The sequence below is a fragment of the Oncorhynchus tshawytscha genome, linkage group LG33, assembly GCF_018296145.1.
Source record: "Oncorhynchus tshawytscha isolate Ot180627B linkage group LG33, Otsh_v2.0, whole genome shotgun sequence".
Taxonomy (NCBI): Eukaryota; Metazoa; Chordata; class Actinopteri; order Salmoniformes; family Salmonidae; genus Oncorhynchus; species Oncorhynchus tshawytscha.
In genome coordinates this window covers 45253292-45276994 of record NC_056461.1, presented here as the reverse complement: position 1 = coordinate 45276994, position 23703 = coordinate 45253292, and the positions used below count along the sequence as shown (strand labels likewise).

Genomic DNA, 23703 nt, shown 5'->3' with positions numbered 1-23703 from the left:
ATGAATTTAAGAGCTGTTGTCTACTGGATGCCTGCTCTCTACCCTATAATACCACCTATATTATGAATTTAAGAGCTGTAGTCTACTGGATGCCTGCTCTCTACCCTATAATACCACCTATATTATGAATTTAAGAGCTGTAGTCTACTGGATGCCTGCTCTCTACCCTATAATACCACCTATATTATGAATTTAAGAGCTGTTGTCTACTGGATGCCTGCTCTCTACCCTATAATACCACCTATATTATGAATTTAAGAGCTGTTGTCTACTGGATGCCTGCTCTCTACCCTATAATACCACCTATATTATGAATTTAAGAGCTGTAGTCTACTGGATGCCTGCTCTCTACCCTATAATACCACCTATATTATGAATTTAAGAGCTGTTGTCTACTGGATGCCTGCTCTCTACCCTATAATACCACCTATATTATGAATTTAAGAGCTGTTGTCTACTGGATGCCTGCTCTCTACCCTATAATACCACCTATATTATGCCATACTGACATTACCTGCTCATGTATGTGGCTATATAATACAACTTCTATAAGAAATGCATGAGTTTCGTATAAATGCTTGTTCTAAATGCATGATGTTTTACCCAGTCTAAATGTTCTATAATAAAAGGCTCTACCTGGTCAAGTCCACGTCTGCAGTGACCGTGCAGCATGTACAGTGCTTCAGCCTCTGCAGATGTCAGGCCATTTATACTTCTTGGCTTCGAGGAGCAGTGCAGAGCTGTTGAGTAGACCTGTTGTGAAGGAAGTTGCCAAGGAAGTGAGATTGTGTTTATACAGGATCTCCCACTCCCACCTACCTTCAACCAATCATGTCAATGCAGAGCTATACAGAGCCCTCCACATTGTTACAACATTTGTTAGCTGCACAGTGATGCGGTACGGAGCTGAATTTGGCCTCTGCGTGGTGGATCCACAATTGCGTCACACCCTCTATACGAAGCCCACAACCACATTTTCGGATCAAGCATAAATTGGCTTTTACTGCCCAGTAATAGGCCAGTGTTGATGCCGTGGGGAGGGCAGTGACCATTGGCTGTCTGTTTATACAGGTTAGATAAAGACCTGAGGTTGTGTGTGTGTCATGGTGTGTGTGTTATCGCTGGACGTGTTTAACTATACTTGTGGGGACCAGAAGAATAGTAAACTAACAAACATTTGACCAACTGGGGACATTTTGTTAGTCCCCACAAGGTCAAATGCAATTTCTAGTGGTTTAGGCTTAAGGTTAGAATTAGTGTTCGAGTTAGGAGCTAGGGTTAGTTTTAGTGTTAGGGTACAGGTTAGGGAAAATAGGATTTTGAATGGGAGTGAATTGTGTGTCCCCACAAGTTTACTTGTACAATACTGTGTGTGTGTGTGTGTGTGTGTGTGTAGGTGTGGAGCCCTCATGGGCAGTGTTCTGGCCTTGGCTGGTGCGGGCCGTCAGAACTGGCCTTTCTCCTCGGACACACCCCCTACCCAGTGGGACACGCCCCTTCCTCACTGGGATACGCCCCCTCGCTGGGAGAGGAGGGACGGACGCCTCCCCAACCCCGGGAGCTTCCATGCCCTGCATCACTCGTGCAAGGGTAATATTACTACTACTATACTACTAGTACTACTACTACTACTACTATTATTACCACTACTATACTACTAGTACTACTACTATACCGTAACTACTACTACTACTACTATTATTACCACTACTATACTATTACTACTATACTGCTACTACTACTACTACTATACTACTAGTACTACTACTATACCGTAACTACTACACTATTACTATTACTATTACTACTACTGTACTATTACTACTATACTGCTATTACTACTGCTATACTATAACTACTACTACTACTACTACTACTATTATTACCACTACTATACTATTACTACTATACTGCTATTACTACTACTACTATACTCCTAGTACTACCACTACTAATATACTACTATTATTACTACTGCTATCACCACTACTATACTATAACTACTATTACTACTATTGTTACTACTGCTATCACCACTACTATACTATAACTACTATTACTACTATTGTTACTACTGCTATCACCACTACTATACTATAACTACTATTACTACTATTATTACTACTGCTATCACCACTACTATACTATAACTACTATTACTACTATTATTACTACTGCTATCACCACTACTATACTATAACTACTACTATTACTACTATTATTACCCACTGTTCCTAGGCCGTCATTGAAAATAAGAAGTTGTTCTTAACTGACGTGCCTAGTTAAATAAAGGTAATATTACTACTATACTATAACTACTACTATTATTACTACTATACTATAACTACTACTACTATTATTATTACTACTATATTAGAACTACTACTATTATTACTACTATACCATTACTACTACTATTATTACTACTATACTATAACTACTACTATTATTACTACAATACTATAACTACCACTACTATTATTATTACTACTATACTATAACTACTACTATTATTACTACTATACTATAACTACTACTATACTATAGCTACTACTATTATTACTACTATACTATAAATACTACTACTATTATTATTACTACTATACTATAACTACTACTACTACTACTACTACTATTATTATTATTACTATACTATAACTACTAATACTACTATTATTACCACTACGATACTATTACTATTACCACTACTATACTACACCTACTGTGCTATTATTACTACTGCTACTATACTATTACTACTTCTATACTATTACTACTATACTATTGCTACTACTATTACTTTTACTACTATTCTATTACCACTACTATACTATTACTACCACTATTATACTACTACTACTACTACTACTACTATACTACTACTACTACTATACTACTACTATAAAACTACTACCACTACTATACTACTACTACTACTATACAACTACGACCACTACTATACTACTACTACTACTACTATACAACTACTACCACTACTACTACTACTACTACTACTACTACTACTACTACTACTATACAACTACTACCACTACTACTACTATACAACTACTACCACCACTATACTACTATTATACTACTACTACTACTACTATTCTATTACTACTACTACTATATTACTACTATATTACTGCTACTATTCTACTACTACTACTACTACTATTATTCTACTACTACTACTATACAACTACTACCACTACTATACAACTACTACCACTACTATACTACTACTACTACTATACTACAACCACTACTATACTACTACTGTTGCTACTATACTTTTACTATTGCTATTAGTACTACTCTTACTACTACTATACAGCTACTACCACTATTATACTACTACTATTTATATTATACTTTTAAATTATTACTACTATACCATAACTACTGTTAATACTACTACTACTAACACCATGCTGCAGAGACCATGTGTCCTAATCTCTGTCTCTCTCTAGATGTGTTCCCACAGCAGATTGAAGGAGTAAAGATGATGGTCAACAAAACCCTTAGCAGCTTCTTCAAAGTTAGTAGTACATAATAATACATGGGATTGAATACAACACAAACACACACTTCTCACCCCATTTTTATGATTTTGATTCTTTGAGTAATTAATTGGATCGTCTGTGCGTGTGTATGTGTGTCTGTGTGTGCGTGTGTCTGTGTGTGTGTGTGTGTGCGTGTGTGTGTGTGTGTGTGTGTGCGTGTGTGTGTGTGTGCGTGTGTGTGTCTATGTGCGTGCATGTGTCTGTGTGTGTGCGTGTGTCTGTGTGTGTGCATGTGTCTGTGTGTGTGTGTGCGTGTGTCTGTGTGTGCATGTGTGTGTGTGTGAGTGTGTTTGTCTGTCTGTGCCAGGCCAGTCATACCTTCCACCTCAGTGCAGTGAGTCCGTCTCAGTACCGCTTCCATGTGGAGCACCGTCAGTCTGACAGTCACGGCAAAGATACGGTTAGTCACCTACCTACCTGTCTACCTACCTGTCTACCTACCTGTCTACTTGTCTACCTACCTGTCTATCTACCTGTCTAACTACCTGTCTACCTGTCTGCCTGTCCTCTGAACTACCTATCTACCTGTCTACCTACCTGTCTGCCTACTTGTCTACCTACCTGTCTACCTACTTGTCTACCTGTCTACCTACCTGTCTATCTACTTGTCTACCAACCTGTCTACCTACCTATCTACCTACCTGTCTACCTACTTGTCTACCTACCTGTCTACCTACTTGTCTACCAACCTGTCTACCTACCTGTCTAACTACTTGTCTACCTGTCTACCTACCTGTCTACCTACCTACCTGTCTACCTACTTGTCTACCTACCTGACTACCTGTGTACCAACCTGTCTATCTACTTCTCTACCTGTCTACCAACCTGTCTACCTACTTGTCTACCTGTCTACCTATGACCCGTACATTGAATTTAAGCGACTAATTATCCAGTGATTCAATTTCTCTTTTAGGAGGTCGATCATCCCTTCTAACTTAGTACTGTTTCCAGGTCATGGAGTCGCACCTCTGTCCCATTGGCTGTCTTCTCCAGACTTTCCACTTTAGTTCAATATGTATCCACTTTAGCAGTGAGGACTGCTAATGATTCATTTACCAGCTTTAATTGTAGAGGTAATCTCTTCTAGTAGTGGCCAGCTCGTTGTGTTGTCTGGTGTTGAGGACCACCATGTTCCCACAGTTGAACTGTGGACGGATCAATTCTAGCTACTGGAGCTATTACTACTACTACTGATACTATTGCTACGACTACTATACTAGTACTACCATACTACTACGACTACTATACCATCACTACTACAGCTATACTATTACTACCATACCACCATACTGCTACCACCATACTACTACTACCATACTACTATACTGTCATGTCACTACTACTATACTACTACTACAACTGCCACTATACTACTGTACTATTACTACTATACTATTACTACCATACTACTATACTACTACTACCGTACTACTATAGTATTACTAATTCTACTATACTATTACCACTACTGCTACTATACTATTACCACCATACTGCTATACTACTACTACTGTGATATTACTACTACTACTATACTATTACTGCCACCACTATACTATTACTGCTACTACTATACCATCACTACTACTATACTATTACCAACATACTACTATACTACTACTGCCATACTACTATTACTACTATACTATTACTACTACTACGATACTTCTACTACTACTGCTATTACTACTACTACTATACTACTCTACCATACTACTATGACTACTATACTATTGCAACTACTACTATACTATCACTACTACTACTACTATACTATTACTACTACTACTACTATACTATACTGCTACTATACTATTACTACTACTACGATACTATTGCTACTACTACTATACTATTACTACTACTACTATACTATTGCTACTATACTATTACTACGACTGATATACTATTACTGCTGCTAAGATACTACTAATACTATACTATTACTACTACTACTATACTACTATACTGCTTGTGGACCGATCAATTCTAGCTGCTGGAGCTTAATAGAACTGCTAGATATTTCTTGTTACACAATGTTTAATGTTCCCCTCCTTAATACTTATAGTGAGCTCCGAAAATATTGGGAGTGACAATGTTGTTGTTGTTTTGGGTCTGTACTGCAGCACTTTGGATTTCAAATGATCAAATCAAATTTTATTAATCAAATGCGCTGAATTTTGTCCGTGATGTGTACGCAGAGGAACTTAAAACTTTCCACCTTCTCCACTACTGTCCCGTTGATGTGGATAGGGGCCAGCTCCCTCTGCTGTTTCCTGAAGTCCACGATTATCTCCTTTGTTTTGTTGACAGAGTGTGAGGTGATTTTCCTGACACCACACTCCGAGGGCCTTCACCTCCTCCCTGTAGGCCGTCTCGTCGTTGTTGGTAATCAAGCCTAGCCTTTAGCTCAGTGCGGATGCTACCTGTAATCCATGGCTTCTGGTTGGGGTATTTACGTACAGTCACTGTGGGGACGACGTCATCGATACATTTATTGATGAAGCCAATGACTGATGTGATGTACTCAATGCCACCGGAGGAAGCTCGGAACATATTCCAGTCTGTAGCTTAGCATCAGCTTCATCTTCTTTTTTATTGATCTAGTCACTGGTGCTTCCTGCTTTAATTTTTGCTTGTAAGCAGGAATCAAGAGGATAGAATTATGGTCAGATTTGACAAATGGAGGGTGAGGGAGAGTTTTGTATGCGTCTCTGTGTGTGGAGTAAAGGTGGTCCAGAGGTTTGTTTTTTCCTCTGGTTGCACATTTAACATGCTGATAGAAATGAGGTAAAATGGATTTAAGTTTCTCTGCATTAAAGTCCCTGGCTACTAGGAGCGCCACCTCTGGGTGAGTGTTTTCTTATGGAGGAATACAGCTCATTCAATGCTGTCTTAGTGCCAGCCTCTGTCTGTGGTGGTATGTAAACAGCTACAAAGAATACAGATGAACACTCTCGGTAGGTAATGTGGTCTACAGCTTATCATGAGATACTCTATCTCAGGTGAGCAATAGCTCGAGACTTCCTTAGATATCGTGCACCAGCTGTTATTTACAAATATACATAGTCCGCCACCCCTTGTCTTACCAGACGTCGCTGTTCTATCCTGCTGGTACATCGTATAACCAGCCAGCTGTATGTTGATAGTGTCGGCGTTCAGCCACGACTCCGTGAAGCATAAGATATTACAGTTTTGATGACCCGTTGGTAGTTTAATCTTCCACATAGGTCATCTACTTTATTGTTCAAAGATTGCAGAATGGAAGGAAGTGGGGGTTTATTCGATTGCCTACAAATTCTCAAAAGGCAGCCCGCCCTGCTGCCCCTTTTTCTCTGCCTCCTCTTAACGCAAATCACGGGGATCTGGGCCTGTTCCTGAGAAAGCAGTATATCGATCACGTCGGCCTCGTCAGGCTCATTAAAGTAAAAAAAGGATTCTGCCAGTCCGTGGTGAGTAATCGCAGTCCTGATGTCCAGAAGTTATTTTCGGTCATAAGAGACGGTAGCGGCAACATTATGTACAAAATAAGTTAAAAAATAAGTTAGAAACGAACAACAAAACAATCGGTTGAGTGCACGTAAACGTCTGCCTTATTCTCCGGCGCCATTTTAGCGTACAATGATACAATGACTATGAAGTTAAAGTGCAGACTGTCAGCTTTAATCTGAGGGCATATTCACACCTAACTACCCTGAGCAATATATTTACAAACATTACACTTGTATACCGGAGGCTAACATGGTGTTCAGAGGCTAACATGGTGTTCAGAGATAACTACCAGAGGCTAACATGGTGTTCAGAGATAACTACCAGAGGCTAACATGGTGTTCAGAGATAACTACCAGAGGCTAACATGGTGTTCGGAGGCTAACATGGTGTTCAGAGGTAACTGCCAGAGGCTAACATGGTGTTCAGAGATAACTACCAGAGGCTAACATGGTGTTCGGAGGCTAACATGGTGTTCAGAGGTAACTACTAGAGGCTAACATGGTGTTCAGAGGGAAGTACCAGAGGCTAACATGGTGTTCAGAGGCTAACATGGTGTTTCGAGATAACTACCAGAGGCTAACATGGTGTTCAGAGATAACTACCAGAGGCTAACATGGTGTTCGGAGGCTAACATGGTGTTCAGAGGGAAGTACCAGAGGCTAACATGTTGTTCAGAGGCTAACATGTTGTTCAGAGGCTAACATGGTGTTCAGAGGCTAACATGATGTTCAGAGGGAAGTACCAGAGGTTAACATGGAGTTCAGAGGCTAACATGGAGTTCAGAGGCTAACATGGTGTTCAGAGGTAACTACCAGAGGCTAACATGTTGTTCAGAGGGAAGTACCAGAGGCTAACATGGTGTTCAGAGGTAACTACCAGAGGCTAACATAGTGTTCAGAGGGAAGTACCAGAGGCTAACATGGGGTTCAGAGGCTAACATGGTGTTGTCAATAAATGTCATTAGTAGCATATTCAATGTGCAGGCTATTCTATTTTGCTCTAGTATACTTCATTAAGATGTGGGGATTGATTGGTTTATTTATTGGGGAAACAGATGAGTACACTCCTGAGGATAACGCGTTAAAGTTATTCCACTTGATCCACCGTGGTACCTGATGGATTACACACAGACTAGACACAGCAAAGCAACATCCCTACAGTACAAAACAGCTTAGAAAAACAAAGAAAGAAATGTTAGTATTACCACAAACTTTCCATTTTCAGGACTCCCCCGTGCTGATCGGTGAGATGGACTCCTCCGGCAGTCTGAATGCTCATTCGCTGCTGCATCTTAGCGAACGAATCAGGGCCAAGGCTGTGTTTCAGGTGGGTGGTTCAGATCTACCAGTAGGCCGTCATTGTAAATAAAAATGTGCTTAGTTAAATGTTAAATAAAATAAAATAAATTGAAAAAATGAATAATCCCCGGTGCTAGACTGGCTTGTTTCAATGCGTACTCCTAGAACTCAAAGAACAGTTGCCCGTGGTTACACAGCCAGTCAGACCCAGGTCCTCCAGTCTCTAAGACGTCTTAGTGACATGTAAAACAAATTAACAAAGTCTCAGGAATACTTTACATTGTGTGTCTGTGTGTGTGTGTGTGTGTGTGTGTGTGTGTGTGTGTGTGTATAGACCCAGCAGGCTCAGTTCATGACGTGGCAGTTTGAGACGGAGTACAGAGGAAGTGACTTCACAGCTGCTGTTACCATGGCGAACCCTGATGTCCTACGGGAGTCAGGTAGCTGAGTGTATTTCTGATGATGATAATGTGTGTGTCTCATTATAATATATATGATAATGTGTGTCTCATAATATATATGATATTGTGTGTGTGTGTGTGTGTGTGTGTGTGTGTGTGTGTGTGTGTGTAGTGATCCTGGTTGCCCACTTCCTCCAGAGTGTGTGTTCAGGGCTGGTGTTGGGAGGAGAGCTGGTCTACCACAGAGGAAGACATGAAGAGGGAGGGATTCTCACCCTGGCTGGACAGTACTCAGGTATTATATATATATATATATACACATTATATAATATATATATATATATATATATAGACACACATTATAAAATATATAGGGGCGGCAGGGTAGCCTAGTGGTTAGAGCGTTGGACTAGTAACCGAAAGGTTGCAAGTTCGAATCCCTGAGCTGACTAGGTAATCTGTCGTTCTGCCCCTGAACAGGCAGTTAACCCACTGTTCCTAGGCTGTCATTGAAAATAAGAATTTGTTCTTAACTGACTTGCCTAGTAAAATAAGGATAAAAAAATATATATTTAAATATATATAGATACACATTATATGATATATAGGCACGTTATAAACTGGGTGGTTCGAGCCCTGAATGCTGATTGGCTGACAGCCTTGGTGTATCAGACCGCATACCACGGGTATGACAAAAACATTTATGACGTTGGTAACCAGTTTATAATAGCAATAAGTTACCTCGGGGGTTTGTTGTATATTGCCAATAAACCACAGCTAAGGGCTGTGTCCAGGCACCCCGCGTTGCCTAAGAACAGCTCTTAGCTGTGGTATATTGGCCATATACCACACACACTGCTTTATACTACACACACTGCTTTATACCACACACACTGCTTTATACCACACATACACTGCTTTATACTACACACTGCTTTATACCACCACACACACTGCTTTATACCACACACACTGCTTTATACCACACACACTGCTTTATACCACACACACTGCTTTATACCACACACACTTTATACCACACACACTGCTTTATACCACACACACTGCTTTATACCACACACACTGCTTTATACCACACACACTGCTTTATACCACACACTGCTTTATACCACACACACTGCTTTATACCACACACACTGCTTTATACCACACACACTGCTTTATACCACACATACACTGCTTTATACCACACATACACACACTGCTTTATACCACACACACTGCTTTATACCACACACACTGCTTTATACCACACACACTGCTTTATACCACACACACTGCTTTATACCACACACACTGCTTTATACCACACACACTGCTTTATACCACACACACTGCTTTATACCACACACACTGCTTTATACCGCACACACTGCTTTATACCAACACACTGCTTTATACCACACACACTGCTTTATACCACACACACTGCTTTATACCACACACACTGCTTTATACCACACACACTGCTTTATACCACACACACTGCTTTATACTACACACACTGCTTTATATACACATGCTTTATACCACACACACTGCTTTATACCACACACACTGCTTTATACCACACACACTGCTTTATACCACACACACTGCTTTATACCACACACACTGCTTTATACCACACACACTGCTTTATACCACACACATTGCTTTATACCACACACATACTGCTTTATACCACACACACTGCTTTATACCACACACACTGCACACTGCTTTATACCACACACACTGCTTTATACCACACACACTGCTTTATACCACACACTGCTTTATACCACACACACTGCTTTATACCACACACACTGCTTTATACCACACACACTGCTTTATACCACACACACTGCTTTATACCACACACACTGCTTTATACCACACACACTGCTTTACCACACACACTATACCACACACACTGCTTTATACCACACACACTGCTTTATACCACACACACTGCTTTATACCACACACACTGCTTTATACCACACACACTGCTTTATACCACACACACTGCTTTATACACACACACACACTGCTTTATACCACACACACTGCTTTATACCACACACACTGCTTTATACCACACACACTGCTTTATACCACACACACTGCTTTATACCACACACACTGCTTTATACCACACACACTGCTTTATACCACACACACTGCTTTATATCACACACACTGCTTTATACCACACACACTGCTTTATACCGCACACACACTGCTTTATACCACACTGCACACACTGCTTTATACCGCACACACTGCTTTATACCACACACACTGCTTTATACCGCACACACACACACTGCTTTATACCGCACACACTGCTTTATACCGCACACACTGCTTTATACCACACACACTTCTTTATACCGCACACACTGCTTTATACCGCACACACTGCTTTATACCGCACACACTGCTTTATATCACACACACTGCTTTATACCACACACTGCTTTATATCGCACACACTGCTTTATACCGCACACACTGCTTTATACCGCACACACTGCTTTATACCGCACACACTGCTTTATACCACACACACTGCTTTATACCACACACACTGCTTTATTATACAATGCTTTATACCACACACACTGCTTTATACCGCACACACTGCTTTATACCGCACACACTGCTTTATACCGCACACACTGCTTTATACTACACACACTGCTTTATACCACACACACTGCTTTATACCACACACACTGCTTTATTATACACTGCCGTTAAAAGGTTGGGGTCACTTACAAATGTCCTTGTTTTCCATGAAAACATACATGAAAATAGTTGCAAAATTAATAGGAAATAGTCAAGACGCAAGGCTATAAATAATTTTTAATTGAAATAACTGTCCTTCAAACTTTGCTTTCGTCAAAGAATCCTCCATTTGCAGCAATTACAGCCTTGCAGATCTTTGGCATTCTAGTTGTCAGTTTGATGAGGTAATCTGAAGAGATTTCACCCCATGCTTCCTGAAGCACCTCCCACAAGTTGCTTTGGCTTGATGGGTACTTCTTACGTACCATACGGTCAAGCTGCTCCCACAACAGCTCAATAGGGTTGAGATCCGGTGACTGTGCTGGCCACTCCATTATAGACAGAATACCAGCTGACTGCTTCTTCCATAAATAGTTCTTGCATAGTTTGGAGCTGTGCTTTGGGTCATTGTCCTGTTGTAGGAGGAAATTGGCTCCAATTACGCGCCGTCCACAGGGTATGGCATGGCGTTGCAAAATGGAATGGTAGCCTTCCTTTTACCCCGTACAAATCTCCCACTTTACCACCACCAAAGCAGCCCCAGACCATCACATTGCCTCCACCAGACCATCACATTGCCTCCACCATGCTTGACAGATGGCGTTAAGCACTCCTCCAGCATCTTTTCATTTTCTCTGCATCTCACAAATGTTCTTTGTGATCCGAACACCTCAAACTTAGAATGGAAGACCCAGAGTTACAGGAATGGAAGACCCAGAGTTACAGGAATGGAAGACCCAGAGTTACAGGAATGGAAGACCCAGAGTTACAGGAATGGAAGACCCAGAGTTACAGGAATGGAAGACCCAGAGTTACCTCTGCTGCAGAGGATAATTTCATTAGAGTTACCAGCCTCAGACTGCAGCCCAAACAAATGCTTCAGAGTAACAGACAGTAACAGTTTCAGTACCAGACACATCAACTGTTCAGAGGAGAATCAGGCCTTCATTGTGAAATGCTGCAAAGAAAACACTACTAAAAGACACCAGTAAGAAGAAGAGACTTGCTTGGGCAAAGAAACACAAGCAATGGACATTAGAAGTACACTGAGTCAGAGAGAGTCAGCACGTCATCAACACACACAGTACAAGACTAGATACTTGGTTTGTTTTACTTTAACAAACTACCTAGTTAGCTAATAAAAGTTCACAATAGTTTTCCTTTTCATATCTGGTTCCTGGGACGCAGTTAGTGGTAACGCTGGGTCGCTAATATATGTCCAGGGATCCGTGCTCAAACAAGGTGGTAATACATTGGCAAAGCAGCTAGCCTAGCTGCTAGCTATGAAGCTAGGCAGCCTTGGCTACTATTGCTGGATACCAAGCACGCTAAGCGGTTAGCCCTTGTGGCTAGGGCCGCACTTCTAGTTGTCTTGGTTTTAGGACTAGCCATTTCCAGAGTTTTCTACTGCCGGGATCTCTCATTTCACGGAGTGAATAGCGGGCTCGTCCTACTGTTAGTACCGTCATGCCTCCGAAAAAAGACAAGGATCACATCTCTGCTGGGCATCACATCTCTGCTGGGCATCACATCTCTGCTGGGCATCACATCTCTGCCGGGCATCACATCTCTGCTGGGCATCACATCTCTGCTGGGCATCACATCTCTGCTGTGCATCACATCTCTGCTGTGCCTCACATCTCTGCTGTGCCTCACATCTCTGCTGTGCCTCACATCTCTGCTGTGCACACATCTCTGCTGTGCCTCACATCTCTGCCTCACATCTCTGCTGGGCATCACATCTCTGCATCACATCTCTGCTGGGCATCACATCTCTGCTGGGCATCACATCTCTGCTGGGCATCACATCTCTGCCTCACATCTCTGCTGGGCATCACATCTCTGCTGGGCATCACATCTCTGCTGGGCATCACATCTCTGCCTCACATCTCTGCTGGGCATCACATCTCTGCTCACATCTCTGCATCACATCTCTGCTGGGCATCACATCTCTGCTGGGCATCACATCTCTGCTGGGCATCACATCTCTGCTGGGCATCACATCTCTGCTGGGCATCACATCTCTGCATCACATCTCTGCTGGGCATCACATCTCTGCTGGGCATCACATCTCTGCTGGGCATCACATCTCTGCTGGCCTCACATCTCTGCATCACATCTCTGCTGGGCATCACATCTCTGCTGGGCATCACATCTCTGCTGGGCATCACATCTCTGCCGGGCATCACATCTCTGCTGGGCATCACATCTCTGCTGGGCATCACATCTCTGCATCACATCTCTGCTGGGCATCACATCTCTGCTGGGCATCACATCTCTGCCTCACATCTCTGCTGGGCATCACATCTCTGCTGGGCATCACATCTCTGCTGGGCATCACATCTCTGCTGGGCATCACATCTCTGCTGGGCATCACATCTCTGCTGGGCATCACATCTCTGCCGGGCATCACATCTCTGCTGGGCATCACATCTCTGCTGGGCATCACATCTCTGCTGGGCATCACATCTCTGCCGGGCATCACATCTCTGCTGGGCATCACATCTCTGCTGGGCATCACATCTCTGCATCACATCTCTGCTGGGCATCACATCTCTGCTGGGCATCACATCTCTGCCTCACATCTCTGCTGGGCATCACATCTCTGCTGGGCATCACATCTCTGCTGGGCATCACATCTCTGCTGGGCATCACATCTCTGCTGGGCATCACATCTCTGCTGGGCATCACATCTCTGCCGGGCATCACATCTCTGCTGTGCCTCACATCTCTGCTGTGCCTCACATCTCTGCTGTGCCTCACATCTCTGCTGTGCCTCACATCTCTGCTGTGCCTCACATCTCTGCTGTGCCTCACATCTCTGCTGTGCCTCACATCTCTGCTCTGCCTCACATCTCTGCTCTGCCTCACATCTCTGCCTCACATCTCTGCCGGGCATCACATCTCTGCTGGGCATCACATCTCTGCTGTGCCTCACATCTCTGCTGTGCCTCACATCTCTGCTGTGCCTCACATCTCTGCTGTGCCTCACATCTCTGCCTCACATCTCTGCTGGGCATCACATCTCTGCTGGGCATCACATCTCTGCAGGTACGTCTTGGAGAAGCAGAACGTTTTCTATAAGGAAATAATACTTCAGCAGGAAAATAACTTTAAAAGCTTCATACAAAACGATCATGGAGTCCAACAAACGGCTGGATGACCTGACTAAAGATGTACAAGACTTTTAAACAAGCCTTCTGTTCACACAGAAGGATGTGGATGTATTGAAGACCACACAGGATACACTTCCCAGAAACTGTTCCTCTATACGGAATGAAATCTCCACAGTCAGGAAGGGCCTCCAGCACATGTCTGGGAAGGCAGAATGAAATCCCCACAGTCAGGGAGGGCCTCCAGAACATGTCTGGGAAGGCAGAATGAAATCCCCACAGTCAGGGAGGGCCTCCAGAACATGTCTGGGAAGGCAGAATGAAATCCCCACAGTCAGGGAGGGCCTCCAGAACATGTCTGGGAAGGCAGAATGAAATCCCCACAGTCAGGGAGGGCCTCCAGCACATGTCTGGGAAGGCAGAATGAAATCCCCACAGTCAGGGAGGGCCTCCAGCACATGTCTGGGAAGGCAGAATGAAATCCCCACAGTCAGGGAGGGCCTCCAGCACATGTCTGGGAAGGCAGAATGAAATCCCCACAGTCAGGGAGGGCCTCCAGAACATGTCTGGGAAGGCAGAATGAAATCCCCACAGTCAGGGAGGGCCTCCACAACATCTCTGGGAAGGCAGAATGAAATCACCACAGTCAGGGAGGCTGATTACCTGGATGGACAATCGAGGTCTGGGAAACCAGGGGTCACTAGGGGTGAGAATGGAACCAGACCCAGGCCAATTGTAGTGAAATTCCGCAGGTTCAAGGATCATCTTTCAGTCCTTGAAAAAGCCAGATGCCTTAAAGGGTCTTTCATCTTCATCAATGAGGATTTATCAGATTCAGTCCGTCAAAGAAGAAAGGAACTAATACCAGATATGAAGGCTGCAAGAGAACGAGGTGACATTATCACATATGAAGGCTGCAAGAGAACGAGGTGACATTATCAGATATGAAGGCTGCAAGAGAACGAGGTGACATTATCAGATATGAAGGCTGCAAGAGAACGAGGTGACATTATCAGATATGAAGGCTGCAGGAGAACGAGGTGACATTATCAGATATGAAGGCTGCAAGAGAATGAGGTGACATTATCAGATATGAAGGTAAAACCCAGATGCAGACCACATCGGATAACCAATAGTTTAATAGTCCCACAGGGGCAGGCAGGGTCAGGTCAGGGTCAGGCAGAGGTCAATAGTCCAGAGAAGTAGGGGAAAGGTACAGGACAGCAGGCCAAGCAAGGGTCAAAACCAGGAGGGCAAGAAAGAGAGACTGGGGGAAAGCAGGCGCTGAGACAAACCGCTGGTAGGCTAGAACAAACCAGACGAACTGGAAACAGACAAACAGAGAACACCAGTATAAGTCCACAGGGGATAATGGGGAAGATGGGCTACGCCTGGAGGCAGGTGGAGACAATAACGAAGACAGGTGAAACAGATCAGGGTGTGACAGACATAGCATACCTGAGGTATGACAAACTGATTGTTCACCCTCCCTCCCAAGGAGTTAGGAGGAGCGACAGACACAAGTCATTCCAGCCCCATACACACACACACACACACTGACTGAGTATCTCTCTCTCACATTCCAACTGCTGAATGATGTTTGGACGTATAAATACTGTTATTCTAGCAGAGAAAGGTCTGTTCATTGCTCACTTGAATATATGCAGTTTAAGGAACAAAATTCATGAAATACACTGTCTGGTGCAGTCAAACAATATTCATGTATTGGCAATATCAGAGACTCCCTTGGACTCTTCTATTGAGGAAGCTGAGATCTCTATACATGGATACAATATGTTCAGGAGGGACAGAAATAGATATGGGGTGGAGTTGCAGTTTTTTATTTTTTTATTTATTTAACCTTTATTTAACCAGGTAGGCAAGTTGAGAACAAGTTCGCATTTACAATTGCGACCTGGTCAAGATCCTATAGAGGGTTCAATCAGGACTCACTCACTAGGAACACTACAATACCAGAGGCCCTAAGGTAATCTACCACAGGTCCTACAGAGGGTTCAATCAGGACTCACTCACTAGGAAAACTAAAATACCAAAGGCCCTAAGGTAATCTACCACAGGTCCTACAGAGGGTTCAATCAGGACTCACTCACTAGGAACACTACAATACCAGAGGCCCTAAGGTAATCTACCACAGGTCCTACAGAGGGTTCAATCAGGACTCACTCACTAGGAAAACTACAATACCAAAGGCCCTAAGGTAATCTACCACAGGTCCTACAGAGGGTTCAATCAGGACTCACTCACTAGGAAAACTACAATACCAAAGGCCCTAAGGTAATCTACCACAGGTCCTACAGAGGGTTCAATCAGGACTTGTTTGTAGATGAGAATAAGAATGTGCAATGGTTAGAAGTGTGCAGTAAGGATGATCCTGAAATGGCACTAAGTTTGTTTCTGAATTTATTTAGTAGTATAGCTGATAAGCTCTTTAAGAAAATGCACTGTGAGGTCAAACGGTGCCCCGTGGATTGATGATGAGCTGAGAAATGTCATGATGCCATAAAAAGTAGCAGATAAATCTGGCACTGTTTGGTAAGCAAAGTTATTGTAAATTGATACATCTTGTGACCAAACTAAACAAAGGAAAGAAGAAGGGATTCTATCAATACAACATTGATGAAGTGAAGGATGATGGGAAAAGATGTGGAGAACGTTGAACACTATTATGGTTAGGAATTCAAGCATGTCCACCTCTTTTGTTGAATCAGAGGGTATATTAATTACAAAACCACACGACATCGCAAACTACTTTAATTAATATTTTACAGGCAAAGTGGACAAGTTGAGGAATGCTATGATTCCAACTGATGGCTCCATGTCATTATACCCTTAAAATATTGTTTGAATTTCATCAAGTAGAAAGGGAAGAGGTAGAAAGGACGCTGTTGTCTCTTTCAGATGACAAGGCACCTGGTACAGATCATCTAGACACCAAATTGCTTAGAGTTACAGCTAACCAAATATCTACCCCAATCTCTCATATGTTTAATAAGTACTTGATGTACGGGGTGTGACCAGAAGCCTGGATAGAGTCAAAGGTTATTCCACTACCTAAGGATAGAAAATCTGCATTCAATCCCTGATCCTGCCACACTTAGAGTACTGTCTGGTTATATAGTCAATCCCTGGTCCTATCACACTTAGAGTACTGTCCAGTTAGATGGTCAATCCCTGGTCCTATCACACTTAGAGTACTGTCTGGTTATATGGTCATCTGCAGCAATGAAAGATATATAAAAAAGCTCCAAATGCCTCAAAACAGGGCTACCAGATTAACTCTCCATTGTTCTAAACAGGGCTACCAGATTAGCTCTTCATTGTTCTAAACAGGGCTACCAGATTAACTCTTCATTGTTCTCAACAGGGCTACCAGATTAGCTCTTCATTGTTCTAAACAGGGCTACCAGATTAACTCTCCATTGTTCTAAACAGGGCTACCAGATTAACTCTTCATTGTTCTCAACAGGGCTACCAGATTAGCTCTTCATTGTTCTAAACAGGGCTACCAGATTAACTCTCCATTTTTCAGGCCAGTTAGTACATACTAGCAACACCGCATAACCACCAAACCAGACAGGCAAATTCATGGCAGCTGAAGACAACCCAAGCCAAGGACAAATCACCTTGAATCTACAGTTTTATACAGAGCCATAGCTGAATGGATCTCTTTACCAATCCATATCTCTCAGCTGAATGGATCTCTTTACCAATCCATATCTCTCAGCTGAATGGATCTCTTTACCAATCCATATCTCTCAGCTGAATGGATCTCTTTACCAATCCATATCACTCAGCTGAATGGATCTCTTTACCAATCCATATCTCTCAGCTGAATGGATCTCTTTACCAATCCATATCTCTCAGCTGAATGGATCTCTTTACCAATCCATATCTCTCAGCTGAATGGATCTCTTTACCAATCCATATCTCTCAGCTGAATGGATCTTTTTACCAATCCATATCTCTCAGCTGAATGGATCTCTTTACCAATCCATATCTCTCAGCTGAATGGATCTCTTTACCAATCCATATCTCTCAGCTGAATGGATCTCTTTACCAATCCATATCTCTCAGCTGAATGGATCTCTTTACCAATCCATATCTCTCAGCTGAATGGATCTCTTTACCAATCCATATCACTCAGGCAAAAAGTAAATCCACCTTCAAGAAAAAACTAAAAGAACATCTAATGTGACAGACCATATGACTGGACAGGAAATGAAATAACATCTAATGGGATGGACCATATGACTGGACAGGAAATAGAAAGTATCAACTGAATGTTAAATGATTTGATAACCCCCTTGATTGTGGTTGTTTGTAATGTCTTGTTAATTGGTGTTGGACCCCAGGAAGATCAGCTAGCGTTACGGCGTTAGCTAATGGGGATCCTAATAAAATAATAAATATTAGACTGGTGGAAATCTGTCCTTTGGTCTGATGAGTCCAAGTTTGAGATGTTTGGTTCCAACCACTATGTCTTTGTGAGACGCAGAGTAGGTGAACATATGATCTCCACATGTGTGGTTCCCACCGTGAAGCATGGAAGAGGAGGTTTGATGGTGTGGGGGTGCTTTGCTGGTGACACTGTTAGTGATTTATTTAGAATTCAAGGCACACTTAAGCAGTATGGTTACCATAGCATTCTGCAGAAATACGCCGCCCCATCTGGTTTGCGCTTAGTGGGACTATCATTTGTTTTTCAACAGGACAATGACCCAACACACTTCCAGGCTGTGTAAGGGCTATTTGACCAAGAAGGAGAGTGATGGAGTGCTGCATCAGATGACCTGGCCTCCACAATCACCCATCCTCAACCCAATTGAGATGGTTTGGGATGAGTTGGACCGTAGAGTGAAGGAAAAGCAGCCAACTAGTGCTCAGCATATGTGGGAACTCCTTCAAACTGTTGGAAAAGTATTCCAGGTGAAGCTGGTGAGAGAATGCCAAGAGTGTGCAAGGCTGTCGTCAAGGCAAATGGTGGCTATTTTGAAGAATCTGAAATATAAAATATATTTTGATTTGTTTAACACTTTTTTGGTTGCAACATGATTCAATATGTGTTACATCATAGTTTTGATGTCTTCACTATTATTCTACAATGTAGGAAAGAGTCAAAAATAAAGTAGGTGTGTCCGAACTTTTGACTGGTACTGTATATACACACATTATATATACACACATTATATATACACATGTTATATATATATATACATTTTATATATATATATACACATGTTATATATACACGTTATATATATATATACACGTTATATATAAACACATTATATATACACACACATTATATATACACATGTTATATATACACACATTATATATACACACATTATAAATACACACATTATATATACACACACATTATATATACACACACATTATATATACACACATTATAAATACACACATTATATATACACACACATTATATATACACACATTATATATACACACATTATATATACACACATTATAAATACACACATTATATCTACACACACATTATATATACACACACATTATATATACACACACACATTATATATACACACATTATATATACACACATTATAAATACACACATTATATATACACACACATTATAAATACACACACATTATATATACACACATTATAAATACACACATTATATATAAACACATTATATATACACACACATTATATATACACATGTTATATATATATATATACACATGTTATATATATATATATATACACATGTTATATATATATACACATTTTATATATACACACAGTATATTCTCTGTGATTCTACGTCAGAATGTCTAATCTAATATATTCTCTGGGATTCTACGTCAGACGGTATGATCTAGTTTATGCTGTGTTATTCTACGTCAGACGGTATGATCTAGTTTATGCTGTGTTATTCTACGTCAGACGGTATGATCTAGTTTATGCTGTGTTATTCTACGTCAGACGGTATGATCTAGTTTATGCTGTGTTATTCTACGTCAGACGGTATGATCTAGTTTATGCTGTGTTATTCTACGTCAGACGGAATGATCTAGTTTATGCTGTGTTATTCTACGTCAGACGGTATGATCTAGTAGATTCTGTGTTATTCTACGTCAGACAGTATGATCTAGTAGATTCTGTGTTATTCTACGTCAGACGGTATGATCTAGTAGATTCTGTGTTATTCTACGTCAGACAGTCTGATCTAGTAGATTCTGTGTTATTCTACATCAGACAGTCTGATCTAGTAGATTCTTTGTGATTCTACGTCAGGTCCTAATTGGGTGGCGACACTGAATGCTGGGAAAGGAGGAGCTCACGCCAGCTACTACCATAGAGCTAACAAACAGGTACACATTGACAAACACAATACACACACACTCACACACACTAGAAACACTCAACACACCAAACCACACCCCACTACACCAGACCAAACAACACTACACTCCACCAGACCACACACCACCACACTACACCAGACCAGACCCCACTATACCAGACCAGACCCCACTATACCAGACCAGACCCCACTACACCAGACCAGACCCCACTACACCAGACCAGACCATTACTACCACTAGGTGGGGATGTTTTCAATACCGTCCAACAACTGGTATGTGTGTGCGTGCGTGCGTGCGTGTGTGTGTGTGTGTGCATGTGTGTGTGTGTGTGTGCGTGTGTGTGTATATATAGATCCAGGTGGGGGTAGAGTTTGAGGCCAGTACCAGGACCCAGGAGACGACGGCCTCCTTCGGGTACCAGATGGAACTACCAGAGGCTAACATGGTGTTCAGAGGTACAGTGGGGTGTGGAGGGGTGGTGGGGTTATTATGTAAATATCACAGGAGGTTGGTGGGGAGGACGGTCTCGTTGTAATGAGCAGAATGAGTGGAAAGGTATCAAATACTTGTTCCAGACAGTATTATAAGCTGTCCTCCCCTCAGCAGCCTCCACTGGCAAATATGTATTCCTGATGACAAATGTTGACTGCAGCCTGTGTGTGTGTGTGTGTGTGTGTGTGTGTGTGTGTGTGTGTGTGTGTGTGTGTGTAGGCATGGTTAACAGTAGGTGTATAATTGGAGGAGTACTGGAGAAGAGTCTGTCTCCTCTCCCTGCTACACTGCTGATGGGAGCCTTCGTTAATCACCGTGGTGACAAACTGCAGGTGGGGGATGGTGTTGTTGTTTTGGTTATGGCGGTGGTGGTAGTGTGTACTTACCGTAGCGTATCTGTGTGCAGGTGGGGCTGGGAATCAATGTGGGCTAGACTACAACACCCACAACCCTCTACAGAAGGGACACCCTCACATGCCCCTCCCCCAGCCCTGTGGCCTCGTGGGAAACGGCGTTCCTGTTTTTGGAGGAAGAAAATGGTGCAGCAAGAATTTCCCCCCTAGCGACCACATGGCAACTGTTACATCACTTCCTGTTGAAAAACCTGAACTGGACAGACTCACGAGATGTCAGCTCCACACATAGAGAGCGATAGAGGACTAAATTTAGTATCTGTGACATTATATCATCTGACACAGCATGGGCATTTTGAAGTAGTACATTCTCTTCTTAAACGATTGGCTGATCAATCTTGATGACCAGTTAAACATGGCTCCAATAGGTTCAGGAAGGATCAGCCAATAAAGTTGGAAGTCCCACCCAGTTGACTACATTAAAATGGTGGAATCCATCAATGGCGCTGTCCATGCTAATATGGCCTTTTGGCCACTAGAGGTCTCTATCATTCTCTATGACTCCCCCATACCTCATAATGCATAATGGACAGCTCATAGTAATAGCTGGAATCAAACCATGTGTTTGATACCATTCCAATGATTCCGTTCCAGCCATTACCACGAACCCATCCTCCCCAAGTAAGGTACCACCAACCTCCTGTGCTCACCTCCCATCCCCCATAATGCACCTCACCTCTTATCCCCCATAATGCACCTCCCATCCACCATAATGCACCTCACCTCCCATCCCCCATAATGCACCTGACCCTTCATCACCCATAATGCACCTCACCTCCCATCCCCCCATGATGTATCTCACACTCCATTACCCATAATGCACCTTCCTTCCCACATAACGTACTCTATGTATACCATATATTGTAATATCATAATATATTTGTACTCTATGTGGGAACCTCTAGAGATTAAACTGATGTTGAGACTGGGACCCTCTAGAGATTAAATTGATGTTGAGACTGGGACCCTCTAGAGATTAAACTGATGTTGAGATTGTGGGGCCCTCTAGAGATTAAATTGATGTTGAGACTGGGAACCTCTAAAGATTAAACTGATGTTGAGACTGGGACCCTCTAGAGATTAAACTGATGTTGAGACTGTGGGGCCCTCTAGAGATAACGGCCAGACAGAATTATCTCTAGAGATAACGGCCAGACATAATGATCTCTAGAGATAACGGCCAGACAGGATGATCTCTAGAGATAACGGCCAGACAGAATGGTATCTAGAGATAACGGCCAGACAGAATGATCTCTAGAGATAACGGCCAGACAGAATGATCTCTAGTGATAACGGCCAGACAGAATGATCTCATCCTCCACAAGCCCAGGAGCAGGAGATATTACTATATTATACACTGAATGTACCAAATATTAAGAACACCTGCCTAATATTGAGTTGCACCCCCTATCTCCCCCTTTTGACCTCATAAGAGCCTCAATTTGTTGGGGCATGGACTTAAGGTGTCAAAAGCATTCCAATGGATCCTGGCCAATGTTGATTCAAATAATTCCCAGTTATGTCAAGTTGGCTGGATATCCTTTGGGTAGTGGAACATTCTTGATACACGCTGGAAACTGTTGAGCTTTAAAAACCCAGCATCTTTGCAATTCTTGAAACAAGTCGGTGCGCCTGACACCTACTACCAAACTCTGTTCAAAGGCACTTAAATATTTTGTCTTGCCCATTCACCCTCTGAATGTCTCAGTTGACTCGAGGCTTAAAAATCCTCCTTTAACCTATCTC

At 42.4% G+C, this 23703-nt stretch overlaps 1 protein-coding gene across 2 annotated transcripts in view; it reads left to right on the top strand.

Annotated features, from left to right (window-relative positions):
* Positions 1 to 23703, top strand: part of si:dkey-71l1.1 (uncharacterized protein LOC569883 homolog) — a 24908-nt gene extending 1205 nt beyond the window's left edge. Inside the window, exons 2-11 of one of the 2 annotated variants that reach the window (XM_024406537.2) lie at positions 1397 to 1590; positions 3477 to 3544; positions 3877 to 3969; positions 8286 to 8387; positions 8694 to 8799; positions 8933 to 9055; positions 20982 to 21058; positions 21405 to 21507; positions 21764 to 21876; positions 21951 to 23703. In XM_024406537.2, the coding sequence (XP_024262305.1) occupies positions 1410 to 1590; positions 3477 to 3544; positions 3877 to 3969; positions 8286 to 8387; positions 8694 to 8799; positions 8933 to 9055; positions 20982 to 21058; positions 21405 to 21507; positions 21764 to 21876; positions 21951 to 21977 (993 nt within the window). In that variant the 5' untranslated portion in view covers positions 1397 to 1409 and the 3' untranslated portion in view covers positions 21978 to 23703. Of the gene's footprint in view, positions 1 to 1396; positions 1591 to 3476; positions 3545 to 3876; positions 3970 to 8285; positions 8388 to 8693; positions 8800 to 8932; positions 9056 to 20981; positions 21059 to 21404; positions 21508 to 21763; positions 21877 to 21950 lie in introns of those variants that run through there. The other variant, XM_042311078.1, reaches the window with a different exon arrangement.